The following is a 24,384-nucleotide window of genomic DNA, read 5'->3' as shown; positions in this document are numbered from 1 at the left end:
GACAATGAAATTTGAAACTGCTCAAAGTAAGAAAGAAAGTAAGAAAGAAAGTAAGAAAAAAAGCAAGAAAGAAAGCAAATTTTGAGATAAATGCTGCTGTTCTGAAATGGTTTTGGCAAATGCATGTCATGAAGGCTTATGTGTCTGGCTCAATGCTAAATGAAGTAGCATTCACATTCACAGAGAAAGTTCATATTCAGAACATTGATGCATCAAACGACTCACTTCAATCATTTAAGCAAAGACATGCCATTTCAGAGAAGGTATTGTGTGGAGAATCAAATGATCTAGATGATGCAACAGTGAAAAACTTCAAAGAAAGGATATCTTAATTTATACAGTTTTTGATGCAATTAATGTATATACTGCTATATAAAACCATAGCTGTCAGTCAACATTAATAGAAATAAATTCACAAAACATACAAAATAATGTGTCTTGGGGTTTATTTGTTATAAAGTGTGTATTCTCGTATAGCAACCATTTATCTTGATCCCAAGGATGTCATCTTACACAGATTCCACTGTAATTGTATAATACAGTTAAACTTGTCATACAACTTAAGACAGAAACCTGCCTAAATGGAATGATTTTCTATATTAAATTTTAATATAGGCCTGAAACCTGTCCAAATGCAGATTTTTTTTGGTACAAAGAATGTAACTTAACTTGGATAAAGTGGAAAATTAAGATTCCACGTGTAGAAAAATAAAGTAAATTGCTTCTAGGTATAATGTCATCATAGAGCATGAGAAATTATATTCCAAGAACAATTTTGAACTATGTTAGAGGGGAAAAGTCACATAAGTGGTCATATGGATGCAATGTTTTTGTTAGTATTAGTCAGTCAAATTAACCAAGGGCAGAACTGAATACTTTTAGGAATTGAGAACTTTCAAAACTTGGAATGAGATTCTGACAATCAAATTTACAAGAATAAACAATGAGAATAAGGTAACAGTGTTGCTGGTTTACCTTATATGGAGCAATTAGCATCTAACCAGTATAGAGTATTTGAGAACAAGTTGATTAACATTGTTGGTAATTAGAAATTAAAAGGCTTGAAATTGCTTCTTGCAATGCCAAAAACTTTAAGAAAAATACTAATACTGTCTTATCAGCATTATTATTTTTTACTTGAAATATTTTTACAAGTACTTTCAAAAATTATAGATTGTCTTCTTCAGGCATAGAATAATGAAATCTTAATGGAACCTTACAGTTTAAAAAATACATTAATGTGTTCCAAACAATAAATTTAAAATGCATTCCATTAGATGTGTCAATACATTTAAAAACATTAATATTAATAACAATAAACAAACCAGAAAAAAAAAACAAATGTATGAGTAATGTATAATTTAGAATTAACAAATTTTTTTCCTGGTTTGTTTATTGTTATTAATATTAATGTTTTTAAATGTATTGACACATCTAATGGAATGCATTTTAAATTTATTGTTTGGAACACATTAATGTATTTTTTAAACTGTAAGGTTCCATTAAGATTTCATTATTCTATGCCTGAAGAAGACAATCTGTAATTTTTGAAAGTATTTGTAATAATATTTCAAATAAATAATAATGCCAACAGACAGTATTAGTATTTTTCTTGCAGAGATTAAAGTTAGTGATTATAATTAGAATATTAGAATTTCTGAAGGCAGCAAATTAGACTAGTTTTTGTACTCAAATTGTCTTTTGTTGTGATGGGAGCTTGTATGGATCTGAGAGGTATTCGATTACTTAGTGCAAGTTCTTTGATGCAACGAAAACTTTTTTCAGTCAAATAGTTCCCAACTCATGCATTCAGGTATTCCATCTTCAGTTGGGATCATTTAAAATTAAACCTAATAACAAAATTTTTTACATACATTAAAGTGATTTTACTATAAAAAATGAACATAACTGTGTGACATTTATCTGGTATAGTTTAAAGATTTAAAAATAATGCTTAAAACCCATTCAAAATGGAAAAAATAGTCCAGTACTATACAATTCTAGTTTACACAGGTTTTACTGTAGGAAGAACTGTAAGAAAGCCTTAGTTTTATTAGAATAAAATACACTCTAAGAGAATTATAGTTTAATATACTTTTAAGAAAAGTGTAGAGGAACAAGGATTTTTTAAAAAACAAGATATCATCTCCTCAAAAAGTTTGAGAATCACTTGCTTATTGCATTCACAGATATTATCATCATCTAATGTTATTAAAATTAGCATGTCCCAAAATGTAAATTAAAATACACTTATTGTAATCAGAGTTTCAGTTATAGTTTATATTTTCTTCAGGTAAATAGGCTTTTTTAATGTGTCTTTCTATGTTGTAAGCCACAAAAGGCAGTTGTTGACACTCGTGATATTTATCAGTTATAATTATCATAATAGCAGATTTCATTGTGTGTATTTTGTATATGCCATCATTCTGTTTTAACTTGGTCATCACGAGAAATTATATGTGAAAAGTTAATAGAGATTATTTGTAAATATATGATTTTTAAGAATTATTATATTATCTAAGCAAAAAGTTTATTGTTATTTTCAGATTTGCAGTATTAAGGCGAACTAAGGGAACTCTTAAAGAGATCTTTGATATGGGTAAATTTGTTAAACAAAATATTACTGTAAAAATTTTAATTTAATAAATGTAAATATTTATAAAATAAGAAACTTTAAGTTTTAGAAATTACTTTTACATATAAAAATGTTCAGTACAGTAGAATATGGCAAATATTTATATTAAAACAGTCAATATTAACTTGAACAATTTGTAAATTTTCAAGTACTGATTTATTTAATAATTATTGCGAAAACTTTGAATGCAATTATTTTTTCTAGTTCATTAGTTTAATTTTATCTCTGAGAGAAAATTAAAAAATTCAAATTTTCCCCGAATACAGAAACAAAATTTCATGTAGTAACAAAACTGTTTTTCTCTTTGATTATTAGAACAATTTTACTATTTTTTTTTTATTTTGTGATTTTTGACTGTTTGGCCATATAATTTATAGAAGATTGCACTTTCCTAACTTTGATGTCAACAATAATCATCTCATTGAAATTGTTTTTTGTGATTACCATTCAGTAATCCAATGTGTAAAGAAAAATGGAGATATAAATACATCAGATATTATTTAAGAGATGTAATAATCTAGGATCTTGATTTTTTAAATGCATTGATAATTATAATTGGTCATCCAAAAATATGGATATGTCATTTTCACAAATTCATATTTTCAGAGCAATAGTGAGAAAAAACATGTTATGGATAGATCATCTGTACATTTTTTAAACATTTTATAATAGCCTATCATCTTTATAATGTACTGATTGTGTTTTTCTTTACTATTCCACTTGTATGAAAAAAAAAGATAGATTATAAATATAATTATATTAAATAGTGCATTTTATACACAAACTGTAATGCAAGCCACATGAAAAAAATGACGCACGCATTAAAAATATGGTGCCTTGTGTAGTCTTTGTGTAGTTTATAATAGTCTTTATATAGTTTAAAATAGTATATGTGGAAATAAAATGCTATAGATTTAAATTTTATCCATTATCAATGTTTTGATAGATAACTTGCTAAATATTCTGATTATCTAACATTTACTATAGTATTTCCCAGAAAAGAATGTTGCTTAGCTATTGTGGTAGAGGATACACATTTAAGACTCATCACATTGGCACCAAAGATAGAATAAAAACTATTTTACAATGTAATGATTGTACTATTATTTTTTTATTATTATTTCACTTGTAATAAAAAAAGAAGATAGATTATAATATGATTATATTAAATAATGTATGGTCATTCCATGCCAGCTGTATAAACCTCCATGCTTGACCAGTCTCAGATGAGATACAGATTAATACTGACAATCTTCTTCTGTGTCCTGTTTATAGAACTAATTAAGAATCTCAATTATCTATTTTTTCTTGAATTAAATATTTGAGCTGCTTGCTTTCTTTGTTTTTCTGATTACATAAATATGCTTTACAAGAATCAACCACTTTTAAGGTTACGGGCAATTTTTGTTTATTAGATATAATGAATGAAATGCTGTGCACAATTTATTGGAATCAAAATTAAGTCAGAAAGTGAGTATCACATATCATTAGTGCATTACTAAGATAAGAATATATTGTAATTTGCTAATGATTGTTTAAATGAAGAGCAGACTAATAAGTAGGCATTTAGACAGTTTTCAAAGACAAGCCAACAATTATCTTGAGGAATTGTGGTTCCTTGATGATGATATTACCAGTTCACTAAATTAGTAGTCACAAAGACACCATGGATCAATGTAAGGAATAATAATGTTCTATAATTCTAACTGTCAAGAAAACACAATTTGCTGTACTAAATATCCACTTTTTGAAGTTATTTTTCTCCCCTTAGGATGAACCAAAGATTGGAAACATGGATTCTGATAAAGGGCACTTTCTAATGATCCCAACAATAAAAAATCCAAAACAACGCAATTGGAAATATTTACCCTTCAAGATTGGTACCAATCAGCCATGGAGCATTTTTATGGTACTTAGCATATCTCTGCAAATTGGAAAGATCAAAATTTTTTGTTTTATGTGAGTGATGACAGCCATATGAATAATTAACAGTCAAACCAACATAAGATTGGCATGCTTGTTTTAGGAGTTATAAGGTTGCTGAAGTATGAATCCAGGTGTACCAAATCAATTTTCACTCCTAATTTATGGAAAAGTTATGCTAGGCCGAATGTGACTAACACATTGAATTCACAACAAAATGTTGTCCTAGGTCACCAAATTTAAAAATGTATGCTTAGTTCAGTGATGCACAATAGGACAACAAAGTTGATTATTTGTATGATGTGTGCATGGAGAAGAGTGGAGTGACCTCTATATCAAAGTCTCTATTTCAGAAATCACAAAACATTCAGATCTAATATTTTGTAGATCATAGTTCGAGACCATAAGTTATCTTACTGTGAATTTTGAACAAACTTGGACAAGGGTTGAGTGCAGAGATTTGTACTATTGGCATGGAATGATTCACTAAGAAAACCTTCAATTTTTTTAAAAGTTAGTTTAGAAAGAAAAGATGATGTAATAAGTTCTATTATATTAAAACTTAATTCAAGATGACTAAAAATGCAAATACATGTTTATATTTTTGTTAAAATTATGTGAAATGTTACACTGGCTTTACAGCACTATACCCAATAAAGTTTATTGGGCTTTCTTTTAAAATCTGATATATTAATCTTTATAGTAAAGGGGAAATTATCAATGATAAACTTCTGAATAAATTGGTGTATTTATAATTATTTATGCAGATATATAATGCAAAAATTTATTCAATTATTTCAAAAAGTAAGAAAATATTACTGAATTTTTAAAACAAAATTGTAAGATTAAATATTATCTGTAATAATTAGCATCTGAAAATTTAATATAAATAAACAAAAGCATGACTTAAATTTTTAATATTTGTATTAGAAAAAATTTTATTCTTGTCGATATTACTTTATTTAAACCATTTATATCAAGTAAAAAAATATTCTATTTAACATGTGTTAAATAAAATCATACATAATTTCAGATTTGTATGACTCTGAATAGAATAAATAGAAAATAAATAGAAAATAGAATAAATAGAAAAAAGTTTCTGCATTCACAAATGATTTCATTTAATTGACAACAAAGTGTGAATTATTCAAAATGATCTACAATTTAATTTCTTTTGAGTTTTAGTTAACTAAAACCCAAAATGCATTAATATTGTATTTTACTTTCCCAGCTGTTATGTATACATAACAAGAGAAAGGATGAGAATCGTGTCAAATTTGACCCTCAGAGTTTTTGCAAATCTCCAAGACACCACCTAAATCCAAAAAAGTAGAAAAAAAAAACAGCAAATTTTGCATGGTGGCTTGTATACAAGGGCATTGATGCCATTAAATTTTGGTGGTTAAAGGTCGAAGGGGTGGGGAGATAAAGGGGGTCATGTGTAACTCCATAGGGTTGGACTTAATGATAATTTTACTTGTTATTAACATTTATACTTTTTTTTTTATAAAACTCATCCCTACCCTCAAAATTAAACCTTTTGCCACTTTATAGTAATTAAAAATATAAAAAACTTTTTATAAGAAAATCTCATAACAGATGGGTCACATGCAATTTTATTAAGTTATATTGTAATTAAAATTATAAAAGCTATTTTATAAATAAGAACTTGTAATAGCCAGGAAAGTTATGCAACTCGTTGCTGGATTTTGGTTTTGCTCTGCATTTACATTATCTGTCATCATATAAATATTAATAGAAAATATAGTATAACAAAGGAACATATGAAGGAAAGTAAAAAAAAAAACTAAGTTGCCTTTTTACTTATTTATTTTGAATGTAAACAATTTACAATGCATAGATATGAAACAGATATAGGCATGAATTCATTTTTTTTCAGCATAGTGTTTTTTAATGCTTGACTTCTGGATGTCTTTATTAGACTATAAGTGCAGATACTTCTTTAACGGCACCATTAGATTTCCACTGGTCTCCAGTCAGTCAGAAGTTGTGTGGTGCACGATTATAAGCAGCAAAGGAAAAAAATTCACATTATTATGAGATTGCAACAGCAGCATTTCTCTATATTTTTACTGTTTTTCAAACTGAGAACATTTGAAGAATTGAATGTTAAGAAAATCTTTGATAATTGTCAGGAAATATATTTTGAAACTGAAAAAAATGCATTGTGTATTATTTAAATTACTTTTAGAATGCATGTTATATACCAAAAAATATCATTTATCATTAAAATATTCTTTTTTTTATAAATTATACAAACTATGAATTCATATATTTTAGGAAATAATTATTAAGTTTGATATAATCATAAAAAATGAATACTGTATTATAATTCACATTTACGATCAATTATTGTTCTGTTAATAACTGAAAATAGAAAGAAGCATAATACAATGATTTCAATGCTAAAATATTATCAATAAATATTTTAAATATTAAATATTGTATAAAATACAATAAATGATTTTTAAAATAAGTTAGGGTTTGATATTTTTAATTTGGTCTAATATAGTTTTAATAATAATTACAAATTGACCAGATAACTTAATTCTAAATACCATATTTTCTGTAATAATAACCTGTAGTCTAATAATTGCCAACATAAATATTCTTCTTATAATAATTGCCTATCTAACATGTGAGATAAACTGCACCAATTGACCTAAATACTGGTATATTAGCGGCATTTGACATTGTTATATAATTGACTATTGATGCAATATTTTCCGATATCGAAGTCAGAAAAATGAATAGTGGCTGATATTACTGATGCCGGAAAGTATTGAAATTTATGAAGGTAATCCGAGTATTTCATTCAAAATATTTTTAATGTATTTGTTATGATATTCTGATTTAACTAGTTTTATGTCTCTTGAAATTTTGTTTTTTCCATCTTAAAACAATAATTTTTTAACAATAAGCTTTTAATCCCTTTTTTAAGATATTTAATATTATACAAATATACTTTATTACACATAGGTAGAATGTTATTACAATGAAAGGATTATCACTAAGGCAACCCAAAAGCATATAAAGCAATATCTGAATCCAACCATAGGTTTCTTACCGAAACAGTGAGATGTGTGCATACCATACCATTTCCAGTTATTAAGCAATAAAGCAAAGTTTTGAATAAAGCAGAATTAAGAAATTGTGTCAAGGTTGCCATGTTTTTTCCCTGCAGCCCAGTCGAATTCCCACACTTTGTCTCTCCATACCTTATTGCTAATCGTAGCAACTTGTCAGCAAGATAGGAAGTATTTTGAGGGTTGTAGTAGCATACAGACACTTATGTCCAAATAAGCCAAAAATAGAGATTTTTCTCATTTTTATATATCCATGTGAAAATACAATATACATGTCTTGTTTACCATATTTCAGTTCTTTTTTATACTTTTCAAATTTATAGCTATTATTTTCGTGTGCCCTCTGTCTGTATCATTTTTACATATTACAAACTTCACCTTCATACCTAAAGATTTAATCATTTCCTTTCAGAAAAATTGCAGTTTTTTTGTATTTAATGCTATATAGAAATTTACTGTTTTTTTAAATAAAATATTTGTTTATTTTTAAATTTTTATTTTGGATAATTTTGAATTTTTTTATTTTCTCAGTTAAGTAATTAAAAAGGTAGCAACATGTTTTAAATTTTGGTAGCAAAAAAAGATAACTTTTTTTAAATGTAGCAACTTTTCATTCCAAATAGTTGGCAACATGACTCCCATCTTTCCAGGATCTGGTAATCATTAGTTATATCTGATACATTGCTGTAGAGATTTGAATAAACCAAATTTCTAATTAAATGTATTTCATTGTATCTTAAGATAATGCTCAAGACAACAGTTACAGCAGCTCTTTGATTACATGAATTTCACGATGAAGGGTTTGTAGTGGAAGGTGGAAATTTGTGGTGTGATTACTGCGATACTATGGTCAGCTATGAAAAAAATTCACTGCGAGTACACATATTGCAAGTGTGAAACATTGTACAGGTAAGAGTAGTAGCAGCAAGAAAAGAACCTTACTGTTTACTAGTAAACCTTTGAGATATCAAGACATGGTTTCCATATTCTGTTCTGTGAGAATACCCTTGCACATTTACCATTACAAAGGGTTCCAAAAGTGGATGAAGTCTAATTTAAAACTATCTCCAAATGAAAATTTGCCTAGTGAAAGCATCTTGTGCAGGATTTTCCCCAATGTTGGAAGTAAAGATTAAAGATTTAGACACTACTGCACAAATGTGTTGAAGTGCTGACATTCTGCTGATACTAGATGAGTATGAGTCGGTCAATGTGAAAAACAGGAAAGTTGTAAATACATTGGTTGTGCGCCTTCAAACCTACAAACCACACCATCTAGTGCAATCAAGATTGTAGAGAAGTGCAACAGTGATATCATTGTCAAAGAAGTGTTTGAATCTCTTAAACTTTTGAATGTTGAGTTAGAAAATTTTGTTGGATTTTTGACAGACAACACTCTGGCATGAGTTTCAAAGCAGTAACATTCATATACAGTGTGCATGAGATTGTTCCACACAACATGCTGGGTACATGTTACATATTTAGTTGCTGAAGAAGTACACACTAGGAACAGCATCCTGAACATTTCATCTCAGGGATGGAAGCAGCTCTAGTAAAGGCAGCAAATAGAGCTATCTGGAACAAATGCCTTCTATTTGCCAAGAACCACCCTTTGGCACTGCCACCTGTACCAGTTATTATTTGATGGGAGATGTGGCTAGAAGCAGTTTTGTACTACCATAAGAGGTGGGATGCTGTAGTGACATAGATTAGAGAAAATCAGATTATGGAAGAAGCAGTATTGCAAGAGCTTGGTGAGTTACTTGATCAGTTCAAACTTGAAGAACAGCTAAATGCAGTTGCAAGCCAAGCTGAAGCTTTATGTAACTTGATCAAGAAACTGGAGTCACGGCCTGGATGAAAATCAAGTGTTGTAGGAAATGATATTTGGCAAATTCTTAGAGGCATTCAGGAACTGTTGGTATCACTCAGAACATGTTTGAAGCTCAAACTTTATCTAAGTGGCAAACATCCAGCAAGGTAGTTTTGGAAATAGCTTGAAGTCCATCTAAATCATAACCAAGCAATGGACAGTATAACTTCTCAATTGTTCAGATTCTCCAAGAAAGAGGTACCAAAGGAAGAGATAGCATACTACAATGCTTTGATCAACAATAAAAACAAAGCAGTGTGCGATGATATAATAAATTTCTGGAAGCACTCTACCAGGGAAATGCCAATTTTGATTCAGCTGGTATTAAAAGCTCTGCCAGTTCCTACTAGTAGTGTGGATGTAAAGAGGCATTTTTCTAACCTGAGCCATGTTCTCATACTGAAGAGATCATCATTTACCAAGGAAAATTTGGACATTCATATTCATCTCATGTTCAACTCAGTTGATCTATCGGAGTAGTATTGAGAATCAGGTAAACCAATAAAAATGCAAAGAAAATTTGTGTGCTGAATGCAAGTGTAATTTAAAAAGAATAAATAAATTAGGCAGAATAAAGCAGAAAATTTCTGCCATAAAGCATAATATAGCAAAATTTTTATTTTTAAAGCAGACTGTGATAACACTTTCATTGTAATAATAATCTCCATATGTGTAATGAAGTATACTTGTATTAAATATTATTTTTTACTCCAATAATTGTCCACCAAAAATGAAAAAAATTACCCTCTGGACAATTATTACATAAAAACATAGTATATAAAAATAATTTATGAACTTAAAACTGCTCTCATGTTTTTTATCTGACAAATTATTTTAATAGTTATAATGAAAAATAAAAGTACAGCTAAATGCTTAAGGCAACCAAAACTTTTTAATGAAATGTTTTTGTACTATTTTAAGGTCTGGCTTTGGCTCATACACACTTCAGAATCAAATGTTGGAAATTTGTGGTGTTTTGAAGATAGATTAAATTTCAAAATGGTACCAAAACTAAATAAATAATAATAAAAAAAAAAGATTAAACTTTACATGAAGTATTAATGTTTAGAATGATGCTGTTGTCTAATAACTAGCACACAAGTGTTAAAAACTTCATACAGAAGTTTCATCTTATTGGGCTGCAATTTGAAAAAATTGTAAACCTATAAATTCCCACTGTCGTCTGTCCATCCATCTTTCCTTAATTAATCTCAAGAATGGAGTGAATTAGACAAAAGACAAGACCAGATATTGAAACCTTAGAGGCAGGAGGTCCTGATTAACTACACTGGTGGAAATTGAAAGTGTTACATCCATCCAATATTGTCGGAGACATATGAAATTGGGACAAAAAAATCTCTTTTTGAAGGTTATTGAATGATCAAAAATTAAATGAAGTACAAACAGTGGTATGGAAATTATGGAGACCTTGTGTAAAGGTTCCTCCTCACCAGGTACTGGTACAAAATATATATAACGTTTGTTTTTTTCAAATAAATATTTTACTGGTTACTCAAAGGTTTATCATGAATCTATTTTATATAATTATGGAGACATTTGTTATGCAAAATTGCTATAGTGTTTAGTTTATAATTTGTGAACTGTGTTATGGAACATGACTTTTTTTAGTCCACATGTTGGTGACCAGCTATGCCATATCGATGAGTGAAAACTCCGTACACCCAAATGTCTGACTTTGAAAGAGGTTGAATAATTGGCATGTCAGAAGTGGGAGCATCATATCGTGAAATTGCCTGAAGGACTGGCCGTAGTGCAATGTCAGCACAAAGACTGGTCACACAGTGGATGCAGGAAGGGTCCAGTACTTGCAGATCTGGCACAGGTCCATGCAGAAGGACAATGCCACATGTAGACCAGCATATTATGCGGATGGCAGTTGCTGACAGATGTGCAATGGCAGCACAGATCCGAGCAGTAGTTACTGCCAGAGTCACCCCACAGACAATTGTAAACCGATTGCTTGATGCCGGACTGAGATCTCGGACCCTCATTCAATGTGTTCCCTTAACCAGATTTCATCGCCAACAATGGTTAACGTGGTGTGCTGCTAGATGTAATTGGACACATGAATAGTGTACAATTGTGTTTAGTGATGATTCCCAAGTCTGTTTAGGCCAATGTGATAGTCAGCAACATGTCTGCTGGCGTGCTGAAGAAAGAGCCCACCTTGCTGTGATTTCAGAATGCCACTCAGGCCCAACTCTTGGTGTCATGTTTTGGGGGGCAATCAGTTACAACAGCAGGACCGAGTTGGTGGTTGTTGAAGGCACAATGATCGCCCGCCAGCATGTGGACAGGGTGATCCATCCAGTAGTCATAACTTTCATGAACACCACCCAAAATGGTATCTTCCAACAAAATAATGCCTGTCCTCATGCTGCTGCCATCACATGACAGGCCTTGCAAAGTGTCGCAATCATGGATTGGCCCGCCCAGTCTCCAGATTTATTCCCTACAGAGCATGTCTGGGATGCCATGGGTAGACGGATTACATCTCATAGCCATCCAGTGCGCACTGTACAACAACTGATTGCACAAGTTGTGCAGGCATGGAGATATATACCCCAACAAGACATTCAAGCACTTATTGTTTCAATGTCTGCAAGGATCCAAGAGTGTATCCATGCTCAAGGTGGCCATACCTCTTACAGAAACATGTACTAAACAGCAATAAAACTTTGCATAATTCATTTCATTGTGTGTTCATTTCTTCCAGGTATGCCCCTGTACATGTTTACCAAGTTTCGTGAATTTCTATCAATTTCATCTGGGTGTAATACTTTCAATTTCCGCCAGTGTATATAAGAACTTCCAATGCAAACTGCAAGTCACGTTATTTCAATTAAAAAATTATCCCCTAAAAGGTGTTAGATAGATGACTGGCATGACTCTGTTGTTAAAAGAAAAGTATGATGTATAGGACAAGCCATTACTAATTTGAGGTGGAGAGCATATATTTTAAATAAAATAAATTAAAAATGCCAGCCTGGCATTGTGATGCTGTCAGATGCTGTCACAATAGATAATTGCTCATTTTTTATTTTATTTTATTATTATTATTATTATTTTTTTTTGTAGTTTTAAAATTTAATCTCTTTGGAACACCACAGAATTTTGACATTCAATTCTAAAACATCCATTAGCTGAAGCCGGACTGTGAAATTGTCCGAAAACATTTCTTGCCTACTAAAAAAAGTTTTTGCTTGCCTTTTCTCACCTAATTTAGCTGTACTTTTTTTATTTTGCATTACAACTTTAAGATTTGGTGCCTATTTTGAAATCTAAAAATGCATAATATTATTAGTTTTTTAATGGTAAAAGTCAGCGATGATAATTTATAAAGAACAGAATTAACGGTTTCTTATTTTAGATTTTCTAAAAATTTTCAGAAGTCAAATAAATTATTAGGTTTCAAAATGGAAGAAAAAGAAAAAACAATCATTTAAAATTATATAACTGTCCAAAAATTGACATATTTTTGTATATGGGATTATGATATTTTTTATTGTTCTATGCTTATTGAACAAAAATTTTAATTGTTTGAAAAATCCAGTTGAAGTTGTTGCTTATTCTTAATTGAATTTTCAGATTTAGTTATCATTTTGAAAGACAGGCAACTGACTTTTTTGATTTGATAAATTATCTTACCTTTTTTTCTTATTTATCATTCTTGACTAAATCTATAAATCTTTATATATTTTATTATTTTTATTTTATTACTGATAAATTTTATTTTTCAATAAAATTATTAATTTAAAAATTTTTATCGGTTGATAAAAAATATATAATAAAAGCAACAGCTTTGGAGATATTTACAAATAAAAATTAAATAAAACTAATAAGAGACAGCAATGAAATAATGTAATGATGTTATTTTTGATATTGAGTGATACAGAGGCTTTAATACTGTTTCTAAAACAATTGTTATAGAATTTCTGAGATGTCTGCAGAAATAATGCATCTAGCAATCTTTTCTAATTTAATATATCCACAGAATTCTTTTATATAAAAAATAATTTCAGCAGAACTACTGGAAATTCTTTTTTAACAAGATAAGAAGAATAAACATCCCTTTTATATTCTGTTTATAGTACAAATTGTATCTTTCGAACATATTTTCAGACATTAATATGCAGGCCTACTACAAAAATACATTTAATATTATCATAAGATCTCAATTAAATCCAGTTGAAAATCCTCTGTGTGCAGTATAGCTATAACTATTGTTGCATTATACAATAATAATTTTAAATAAAATATTATCTTATTAATATTAAGTTTTGTTAACAGTAATTATAAATTTATTTATATAAAATTGAAAAATTTAATTATTTAAAAAGCTTATTTTGGTATTTGTACACTTTTAGCTTATGTTGTATCAAGAGAAATTGATTCTAGACTTTATTTTGATTGAAATATAAAATAAAAATAGGAGAATTGTTTTCTGAATGTGTATTATAATAAATTTAAATTTAAGACAGATTTCAGATTAAAATAAAATTAGGAATTATCCTCATTTTTTTTTATTTAAAATTATCTTTAGTCTTGTATTTTTCATTATCTGTATCATATTCTGTTGGTGTATTTAATTTTAAAACATTGTATTTAACAGTAGTCAAAAATTAGAAGTTGTTTTATATTATTATGTTAAAATTTTCATTATACTTTATAAAAAATAAATTTATATATTGTTTTCCATTTAAAAAGTTCAGGAAAAGTTTCATTTTTAAGTAGTAATCAAATTTTTTTAAATTATGAAAGGGACTGACCATAAGTTATGTAATGCAGATATGGTTATGCAGGTAATTGTTATGATGCATTATAAGGGGATGAGGAGTATTTACAAAAGTGTTATGCAATGCTAAAGTTTTTAAATTGACTGGTGTTGCTTAATCCTTACATATCTAACAAACAATCATTAGTTTTTTTTGCTGTGTGATGACTTCTCAAATTTGGCTATAATTTTCATTTAGTGTATGAGTAACCTGCTTTCTGAACAGCAGTAACATCAGTTATAAATAAATTTGTTTTCATGTCTATTTTCACAATTACTTTCACATTGAGAGCTGCAGAATGTAGCTATTGCTGTTCAGAAAGCAAATTTTCATTGCCTAATTTGCCAAAAAATGAACATGAAAGAAGAAAAACTTTTACATAGTGAACCATATTGTTTGTCACCTGCTTTGTATGTTATGTGTATTTAGTGAAGTAATTAACATTCAGTAGGCTTTGCTGTGCATTACTCTTTAGTACATCTAAGGGGTTGATTGAGAATATTTATTACATAATTTTTTGGGTGGGTATGTGCAATAGTGTTATAGAGTATTAGAGAAGATGCAGTAGAATATGCTTATAGTAATCAATTTGGGACTCTCCTACATTGATTTTAATAATTGATTAGGATTAAGTGGGGTAAGTAAAGAAGACTATAATTAGCAAAAACTCTAATTTTATTTACTCCAATAATGAAAGGATACATCAAAACAAAAAAAATGTATAATTTGGAATATTCATTACAATTTATAATCCATTGTATAATTTAAGTAACAAATGCCAAAAATTTAAACTAATACAAATAAAAAGTTAATCAATGGTTAAAACATTAAGACTGATAACATATGGCTGATAAATTGCAATTGTTAAGGCTGATAGACCAAAAAAATGGCTTAAGAAATACCTGAAGATAATGATAATTATAGCTAGGGATGTCCGTACATTCAGAAACATGCCCCTTTTCACCTGTGTGGGGTTTTCATAATCCTCAATGGGGTTCCAAATTCCATTATCAACAAACAAAGTAGAAAATTCATGACTTCTACTCTATTCTGCAAATAGAAAAGAAACTAATGGACAATATTTGTCAATTTTCCCATGCAACTTTGTCATATGTTGACCAAAACTTTGCTTTGAGTTAGCCCCGATTGCAACTAGAGCATCTTGTGAGTGCATTACCAATCTGATGTTGAATTGTAGTTTGAAGCTTATTCATAATATATGATACCCTTTTTTTATAGTCTGCAAGCCCTGCCGATTATAATTTATATTCTGATTACAATATATTCAATATTACAGTATTCTAACATATATTTTGGAACTTGTGAATTCTGATCACATTAGATAACAATATCCATGATTACAATAAATGGAATCTATTAAACAGACATCTTTAATATGTTAGTCTGCAAACACCTAGTGTTTTCATACTGATTGAAGCTCACAGTCTTAAGTTAGAAAAAATATTAACAAAATATCAACAAAAAAACAAGAAAGACTTCAGATAACATCATAATTAGAAACACATGATATGAATTAAGTGAATAGATTACTGTGATATTGGTATAACAATTGGTCATCTTATAAAAATCTATTGTAATAGCATGTGAATGAATGGTACTCCATGCTACAGAATAGCATTTTATTAGAAGTCCATTCTAAAATCATATTCATTTCAAAAAAGAAATATTTGTCAAAGAATGTAGTTATAAAACTGGATCACATCTATTCTTTGGAGAATAGAATCAATAATTTTTAGATGTGCAATTTTGAATGTTAACAATATCATCCAGTATTCTATAGTTATGTCAGCTTATAATGTTATATAGCTTATTTCTGTATATGCTAGGAACCAAATTAAAATTTCTTTATCCAAAACTTATTGACATTATATTAATGTTGTGTTGAACCTAAAGGTGAAATGTGAAATACAGTAAATTATTTATTTATCAAATTTTGTTTCATTTGATCTATTCATATCATATTTTTGCACAAATAAGAGCATTGCACTGCTGTTTCAATGTAAATGTATTGATACAGTAACTCTTCATTAACATCTCTTTGGTAACAGTTATTAAAGACAAAATTAAAAAAAATCCAGCAATGAGTTGCATAACTTTCCCAGCAAATGAATTTAAAATTGTGGGGGGCACCATCTGTTATATTTTATTTAAAAACTTTTTATATTATTAATTATTATAAAATGGCATGGCAAAAAGCTTAATTTTGAGGGTAGAGATGAGTTTTATAAAAAAAATTGTAAATACTAATAACTAATAAAATCTTTAAGTACAGTCGACCCCCCTATAATTACGGTCCCTATAATTACAATTCCTATAAAACTACAAAAAAATATACGTATTTTGGAAATGTTGAGTCGGATTAGTGTAGAATCGATTAATTTTATGGAAGAAAACCTTTCAATCAGCCGTAGTCCGTAAACTTGACACGTGTCGGGCTGTGATTGGAACGACTTGTAAGAAATCGGATTCCTAATAAATTGGAACGTATCTATATCTTATAGGGGGGTCGACTGTACAACCTCATTCGAGATATGATACATGACACCCTCTATTCCTCCAACCTCTTGACCTTTAACCATCAAAACATTTAATAGCACCAATTCCCTAATACGCAAACCTCCCAGCAAAATTTCAGAAATTTTCAATGAAAGCACAGGTTCAAAATGGGTGGAAAAACACTAACATCCATATATACAGAAAAAAAAACCCAAATTTTTGTTCATTTCTTAACATCAGAGCCGGCCCATAGGGCGAACGGAGCAGCCGCTCCAGGCGCTAAGTCCTGGGGGACGCCTCAGTGGTAAAAAAAGTAAAGGAAAAAATATTTTTTTTCACTTTTTGATATTTTAATTGCAAGCGTGTGGTCAGTATGTGAATGGCCTTATCTGTTGAGACGCGCGTGGGTCGAGTGCGTGGACGGGGTTCCACCCCCGGGTGCCATAATAGGATCTCGCTCCATCCTAAAACTTGCTTCGGGCCGGCACTGCTCAACATTACAAGGTCCCAAGTCAAAAAATTAAAAATCTTGGGAGGGTCATTTTTCCGTTTGTTATATATAACTGGAAAATGAAAAGGCTTCTGATACTACAAAAGGTTTTTTTTAAATACTTGTGGACTATACTGCTGATTTTGCTCCATCTATAAGAATTTGCTCTTATATCCAAATACAACAGCATACTTATAGGCAAGGAAATATAGTACTAACTGTACTCACTTTTAAATAGTAATACTTTAACTAGGTTGAATAAATGCTAATTTTTCAACCTAGTTAATGAGCCATCCTTAGGTGTGGACGTGATATGCCTGAGGATGTCTCATTCACCAAGCCAGATATATTATCATTTCTCCAACCTTATCCACTGTTAAAGCTCTATTGCTTACAATTAGATTAAATTACTTATAGAAAAGTTGTTTATTATTTTATTAACATTTAAAACATTCAACTTTTACAACATAAAATCACATTTGTTTATGCAAATATATTTCTAATCTTTGCATTTTCAAAACAAAATGCTGATTAAAAATAAATAATACTCCAAAATGATTATGACTGAAGGCATTGCAAAATTAAAATAAAACTCAAAAGTAAAAATTAAAAGATTCAAAAATGAAATTAAATAAATTCTCAAAAGTTTCTTTGGTATTTTTTTTTTTAAACAAAGAGACCTAAATTATATAGAAATTTTTTTTTGTATGCTGCTATATTGATAATTAACTTACATTGTGGAAGTTCTTCAGTCTTAAAATGCATTATCATAGTATAAAATAAAAAAATAACTTTATGTTCCACATAAAGCATTTTTTGATGAATTATTGAGTCCATCAGTGGCCATGCAGTTCTGTTCCTTGAACACTAGGAATTCGGAATGGTGGAAATTAGTTGTGGGTTTGCACCTTGCCAGGATGGGCTTGCCAAGTGGAGTTTTCCAGGTTTTCTCCACATCTAATGCCTGAATAGGGGCCAGTTACCCATAAACAGACTTCCCAGAAGGCATTCTCCCTAGATAGATTGCCCAAGTGTTGTGTTGCCGTAACAAACAAACAATTGATGAATTATTGTAGTTCTTTTAGTTGTGTAAACTTATTTTAAAAATTTATTTTGATAAGTAGAATGTCTGTAATAACTACTACTAGTCTGATATTACAGTTTGTAAAAAACAGTTTGATATATTAATTTTATAAATATATTAGGGCATAATACAAGACAAAATAAATGAATAAACAAATTTTTTTTTCTATAATAATAATATATTATTATTATTTTAAAATTAGTTAATACAGAATGTATTAACTTTAATTAATAAACTTGAGGGATATTTTATTATAAAAGCCATCGGATATAAAATACTGTAAGATTTATTTATAAAGATTTTCAGCATTTTAAAGTCATTATTAATGTAATAATATGGCCATTTGAGCAGAAATTTAATGTTCAGAATGTATGAGTTCTCAAGAACTACTACTTAAACCAGACTCTGCTTTAATCTGTTAGATAAGGTCATCTCTTAAATATTAATAAAATTTATAAGAAAGTAAATGAAAAATTTATGGTTTTATATAAAGAAAAATTTCTGAAGACAACTTGATGTAATATTTAATAATAATAAACAAGGAAAGAAATAAAGTATTAATTTAAAATGTACATATGACAAACTTACCAATTCTATTAGCAATCTTAAGATTGATTCCTGTTCTTTCTGTTTTTATTTTGATCGTGATCCTTATTTCTCTTATCACAAAATAAATCAATATATTTTACCATTCATCATTGATCATAAATCATAAATATTTTTAGGAAAGCTCAGATATATAGATGAAAGAATAAACAATTGTTTGGTCTATCTCTATGACCACTTTAATAGTAATAGTGTCTATTGGAATATTATTGATGTCTATATTTAAAAAAATCTAAGTGATTTATTCTATGCTATAATTTTCTCATTTCAATCAGCCATAAAATGATGTGTTTTGATACATTAGTTTTTAAAAAAAATTCTTATACAATATTGATCAATCAATATAAATGTGAAAAATACATATTGTCAAGTAAACATGTCATTTCATTCAAAATTTACAAAATTTGAGATAGGAAGAGAAAATTGGATTTTAATCTTCAGCATCAAAACGTTTATTATATTTTAAACAATGTTTTATTTAACTTCCAGGCATTTCTGATGGTCTTTATATCCATTTTAAGAAATACACTTCCATTCATACAATAATCATATAACTAAATCTAATAACAATAATATAACAGAAATGAATCACTGCCTGATTTAAAAATAAGTAGATTATAGGCAAAGTTTTTAAATATAATAATAATTGTTTAATTATGTTATGTAAATATTTGTGCAATTCTTTTAAAATTGACATTTAAGTTGATGAAATATTTTAAGTTTCTGAAATTGTATTAATGTATTAATTCTGAAATTGTGACATTGTATTAATATATGATGATTTATTAATTTCCTAAATAAAATCTTTTTGTATTAAGAGTATTTGTTTTACATTAACATAAATACCAATAAATTTGAAAAATCAGCAAGGTAATGGACTTTATGATATCAAATAATAACAAGTTTTGTAAATAATTGCAATTCAACTTATCAAATATGATTATACAGTTAAAATATAGTGTGTAGGGTTGTTGAGGGAGTGGGAGTGGGAAATTTTCCCTGTGCCTGGAGAAAACTTATGGCCCTTTGTACTGTACTCCCTACCACTATAAATTAAATATTATTTTTACTAACAAAAAACTAAATGCAGAGTACTTTGGCCTAAGTAAAATTTAATAAATTAATCAGTTTTTTGTTAGTAAAAATAATTAAATGCAGCATTCAGTTAATAATAATAATAGTAATATAGCTGGATCTAATTGAGCAATGTTTGGCTTTGTGTATGAACTTTTTCAAAAATAAATGGCAAAGGCTGGCCACAGCCATACTGTATTTGCATAATAAACACATCTATCAGCAATAATCAGAAAACGAATTTGGTGAACGTTAATAAATTCGTTTTTTTGCAAAATATTTTATAAAATCCAATATTAATACATAAATAATTCATTAGCCTATGAAATTTATAACAATAAAGAGCAATTTCAAAACTTTATTCTATTAAAATAAATACTGATTTGGGCTTAATCCAATATTTATTTAAAATTAAAAAAAATAACTATGAATTATGTCTTTAGGAATAAAATTAAAAATTTTTTGTGTCAATTCATCTAAAATCACAAATTGCAAGTTACAATATCATTAAAATAGTAATAAATTATTTTTTTTTTTTTGTTTTTAGTAAATACATACTTTCGAAGTTTCGGCAGAATATTAGATGCGCCGATTGAATATTTAATAAAATTTTCAAGATAAAATTCAAGAATAAATAATTATTAAAATTTCATACAAGTAAAGGTTCATTACAATAAACAAAATTTAGAAATGAATTTTATTACAGTATTTACTCATTTTAAAAATGAAAACTTTTCGAAGTAAAACAAAGACTTTATCAGCATATTGTTTAGATTTTATACAGCGATCTGACAATTTTGTTATTTACCGAACGAGTTTTATAATTAAATTTATCTAAAAATGCAATCTGAACGATTTAAAAGTACCATAAAGATTTTAATGTTTTAAAACAAATCTGTTCAGTGTCTAAACGCTTGTAAACACAGAACATCCATTTTCTCTCACAAAAACTAAAAAATTCTTTCCTTTAATGGCCAACTTTTAAAAAACCCTTCTTATTCGCAAATCACCTAATTATTTTAAAAAATGGTAAATTGTTCAATTAATTAAAAAAAACTTTCATCCTTAACGAGACGGAGCCGAGATAAAAATCATTCGCAACTTATTTAATTTATAATTAAAGAAAGAACGGTAATAAATAAATAAAATAAGATAAAAAAGCGACCACGTTTCGAGTCGAACGCTAACAAATCAATTTCAATTTTTCCGCAAACGCCAACTCCACCCTAAGGAAAAAAAACAAGAACCAATTAAAATCCATCCGCCGGCTAATCAGAGCCGATAACCAATAGAAGCGAGGCCGGTGTTAAAATGACCAATGAGCGGAGGATCCGTCGTCACTGTGACGACACAAGTATATCCCGGGCCGAGGGATGATAATTTTGGAGCAGTGCGGCGCGGAAGCTGTGCTGGTTTGCGGCACGGCTGCGGATCCCGTTTGTAGATTAGTTTGGTGTTATAAAGGAAAAGAAGAAAAGAAAAAAAATTTTATTCGTCTTTATTTTTATACATTTAAAAAGTTTTTTAATTTCATTTTATAATTACGTCCTGTGATGCCTGCTAGTCTGTTTACCGATATGGATCATCACGGGGGAGGTCTAGAAGAACAGAGAGCCTTACAGTTGGCGTTAGAACTGTCTCTGCTCGGTTTAACGGCGGATAATGACATATCCGCAATAGGTAATGGCTTCGACGTCGAAGTTCGCAACAAGAAGAGTCAGAACACGACGGAATGTGTACCTGTACCAAGTTCGGAACATGTGGCCGAGATTGTAGGAAGACAAGGTAAAAACACATCATCCTTTGTTCCTCGACCCGTTTCCTTTGTTCGCCGGACCCACATGTCCGGAGCCATGATTGTCATTTCACTTTTCCTCTCTCCGCTGCTTCTAAAATGATCTATTAATCTTTGCCTTGACCATTTCTGTTTCCTATTGTAATTCTAGTGTTTCGTTTAGGTTATTAAAAGCAAAATGGAGTTTTCTGTTCGATCCGTTTTATTTTATTATTATTTTTTTTTTTTTTGGTAGCGTACGTCTTCGACCGTTATTTAATTTAAACGTAAGCGGTTATTGACCAAATATATAAACTGGCCGTTTGTAACGGTCGATTAGAAGCTTTATATTATTATTAAAACAAAACAAAAAAAAATAATATTAAGCGCGGGAAAAGTTTTACACATGAATGACAACTTCCTACAATAACATTACACTACAAACTACTTTGTATGTATTGTAAGGGAAATTGATAATTAATGATGGAACCAGTTAACTGTTAACATATTTAATCTTTTTCGTAAAATTGATTATTTAACAAGACGTTTAAATGTAAATTCGTTTTAATCTTCGCTATAATTTTATGAAACTGATCGAATAAACTATTGTTATTATTTCTAGATTGTTTGTATTGATTGAAAAATATATATATATATATTTTAGCAGTTCTTAGAATCAATCAGATATGTTAGTGTTTGAATTGATAATTGCTGTTTTTGGGTGGTATTTGTATTAGTGAGTCTAAATATAATTTTATAATTTTGAAATTATATTTAAACTATTTCATATAAACATTTTCATTTAAATAGTTAAGTAATGAGCTAATTTTTTATGGAATTTGAGAAATATTTTGTGTTTTAATGACATTTTATGTAATTCTACTTTTGAATGTTTTTTTTCCTTCTTTTTAAGATATACATTTTATATTTATTGTTTAAATTTATATAATGCACTACCAATAAAGTTTATAATTATAATGACTAAAATATTTAATATTTCAGGTTGCAAAATAAAAGCTTTACGTGCCAAGACAAATACTTATATAAAAACTCCCGTACGAGGTGAAGAACCGGTGTTTGTCGTCACGGGAAGGAAGGAAGACGTGGCGGCTGCTAAGAAAGAGATTCTTTCGGCTGCTGAGCATTTTAGTCAGATTCGAGCGCAACGTAAGAATAATATGAACGGTTCACTTGTTCCTGGGCCCAATTCTAATCTTCCGGGTCAAGAAACGATCCAAGTAAGAGTTCCTTATCGTGTGGTTGGCTTAGTAGTGGGTCCAAAGGGTGCTACAATCAAAAGGATTCAGCAACAGACCAATACATACATTGTAACTCCAGGCAGATACAAAGAACCTGTGTTTGAAGTTACAGGGATGCCTGATAATGTTGAAAATGCAAGAAAAGAAATTGAAGCTCACATTGCCATGGTTACAGGTGGAATGCTAGATTCACAAGACTTAAAGGATATTTGTGTTAATGACGTCGATTACTCGTTCACAGTAAATATGAATGCGGCAAATGGATTTATTAATTCTGTATCAGAATTAAATTCCGGTTTTACTTATGACAGCAATAATATTCTTTCGGAACATTCCCCAGACTTATATTCTTTTACATCTCCATCTTCCAATGAATCTGTGAAGTTAACAGATATATATTCCCATTCGGTATTTGCAAATGGTTTTACAAATAATTTTGGTTTTTATGATACTGACGAATCTCATAATTATGACTCTGTTGTTACCATATCTTCTAGTACAGCTTGGTCAGAATTTGATACTTCTCCAGACACATTATTCAGCACAGCAGCTTCTACAAGCACTAGCACAACATTTAGTAACTTGAATCATTGCAGTGATCCATCTACAATTCAGAGTTGTGAAGACGCTTCTCGCATCCACACCGATGCGTTGAATGGCAGCATATCTTCTTTTCCATCACTTTCAAATGGAACATCCGTGGGCACAAATGAAATTCTTATCAATAGTTTTCCTACAAATTCTAGTGGTAGTTCTGATAGCAACGCAAGCAGTCCTACTGAAGGAAGAAAAATAAAGAGAGACTGTGTTGTATGCTACGAAAGTGAAGTAGTGGCAGCACTCGTTCCCTGTGGTCACAATATGTTTTGTCTCGAATGTGCCAATCGTATCTGTGAAAAGCCAGGCTCAGAATGTCCAGTATGTCGTCAGTTAGCATCTCAGGCTATCAGAATCTATTCTTAAAATTTGTGCATAAGGCACCTTTTTTATATAGTTATTAATTAGTCTGTGATTATATCACTTCTTTGATTCATTATCACATGACCAGTTTAGACTTTTTCCTATTAGAGAACATACCACAATATGGCTTGACTTAGAAATAGTCTTTAAAGACTTTTCAACATTATTATAAAAAATATCTAAAAGTATTAAAAAAAAGTACAGATGATTTTATTCTTTGATGTAAAATTTATAAGTAAAAAAAATTATATATATATACTTCTTACTAAACAAATTTTTGACAAAT

The 24,384-nt window shown here is 29.3% G+C and overlaps 2 protein-coding genes across 5 annotated transcripts in view; both read left to right on the top strand.

Annotated features, from left to right (window-relative positions):
* Positions 1 to 23,009, top strand: part of LOC111625521 (conserved oligomeric Golgi complex subunit 1-like) — a 93,234-nt gene extending 70,225 nt beyond the window's left edge. For 2 of the 4 annotated variants that reach the window (XM_023368684.1, XM_023368682.1), the window contains 2 exons: positions 2,547 to 2,599; positions 4,407 to 5,263. In XM_023368684.1, coding sequence (XP_023224452.1) covers positions 2,547 to 2,570 — 24 coding nt within the window. In that variant the 3' untranslated portion in view covers positions 2,571 to 2,599; positions 4,407 to 5,263. Of the gene's footprint in view, positions 1 to 2,546; positions 2,600 to 4,406; positions 5,264 to 22,881 lie in introns of those variants that run through there. The other 2 variants (XM_023368683.1, XM_023368681.1) reach the window with 2 other exon arrangements.
* Positions 21,683 to 24,101, top strand: LOC111625530 (RNA-binding protein MEX3B-like). The gene is made up of 2 exons (XM_023368691.1): positions 21,683 to 21,890; positions 22,882 to 24,101. The coding sequence occupies exons 1-2, from the start codon at positions 21,683 to 21,685 to the stop codon at positions 24,099 to 24,101; spliced, it is 1,428 nt and encodes a 475-aa protein (XP_023224459.1).
* The last annotated feature ends 283 nt before the right edge of the window (positions 24,102 to 24,384 follow it).

Source organism: Centruroides sculpturatus, unplaced genomic scaffold (assembly GCF_000671375.1).
Source record: "Centruroides sculpturatus isolate CEXI.00-Female unplaced genomic scaffold, Cexi_2.0 scaffold105, whole genome shotgun sequence".
In the NCBI taxonomy this organism is placed as follows: Eukaryota; Metazoa; Arthropoda; class Arachnida; order Scorpiones; family Buthidae; genus Centruroides; species Centruroides sculpturatus.
Note: the sequence above shows the minus strand (reverse complement) of the source record. Positions and strands in the feature narration are given on the sequence as shown.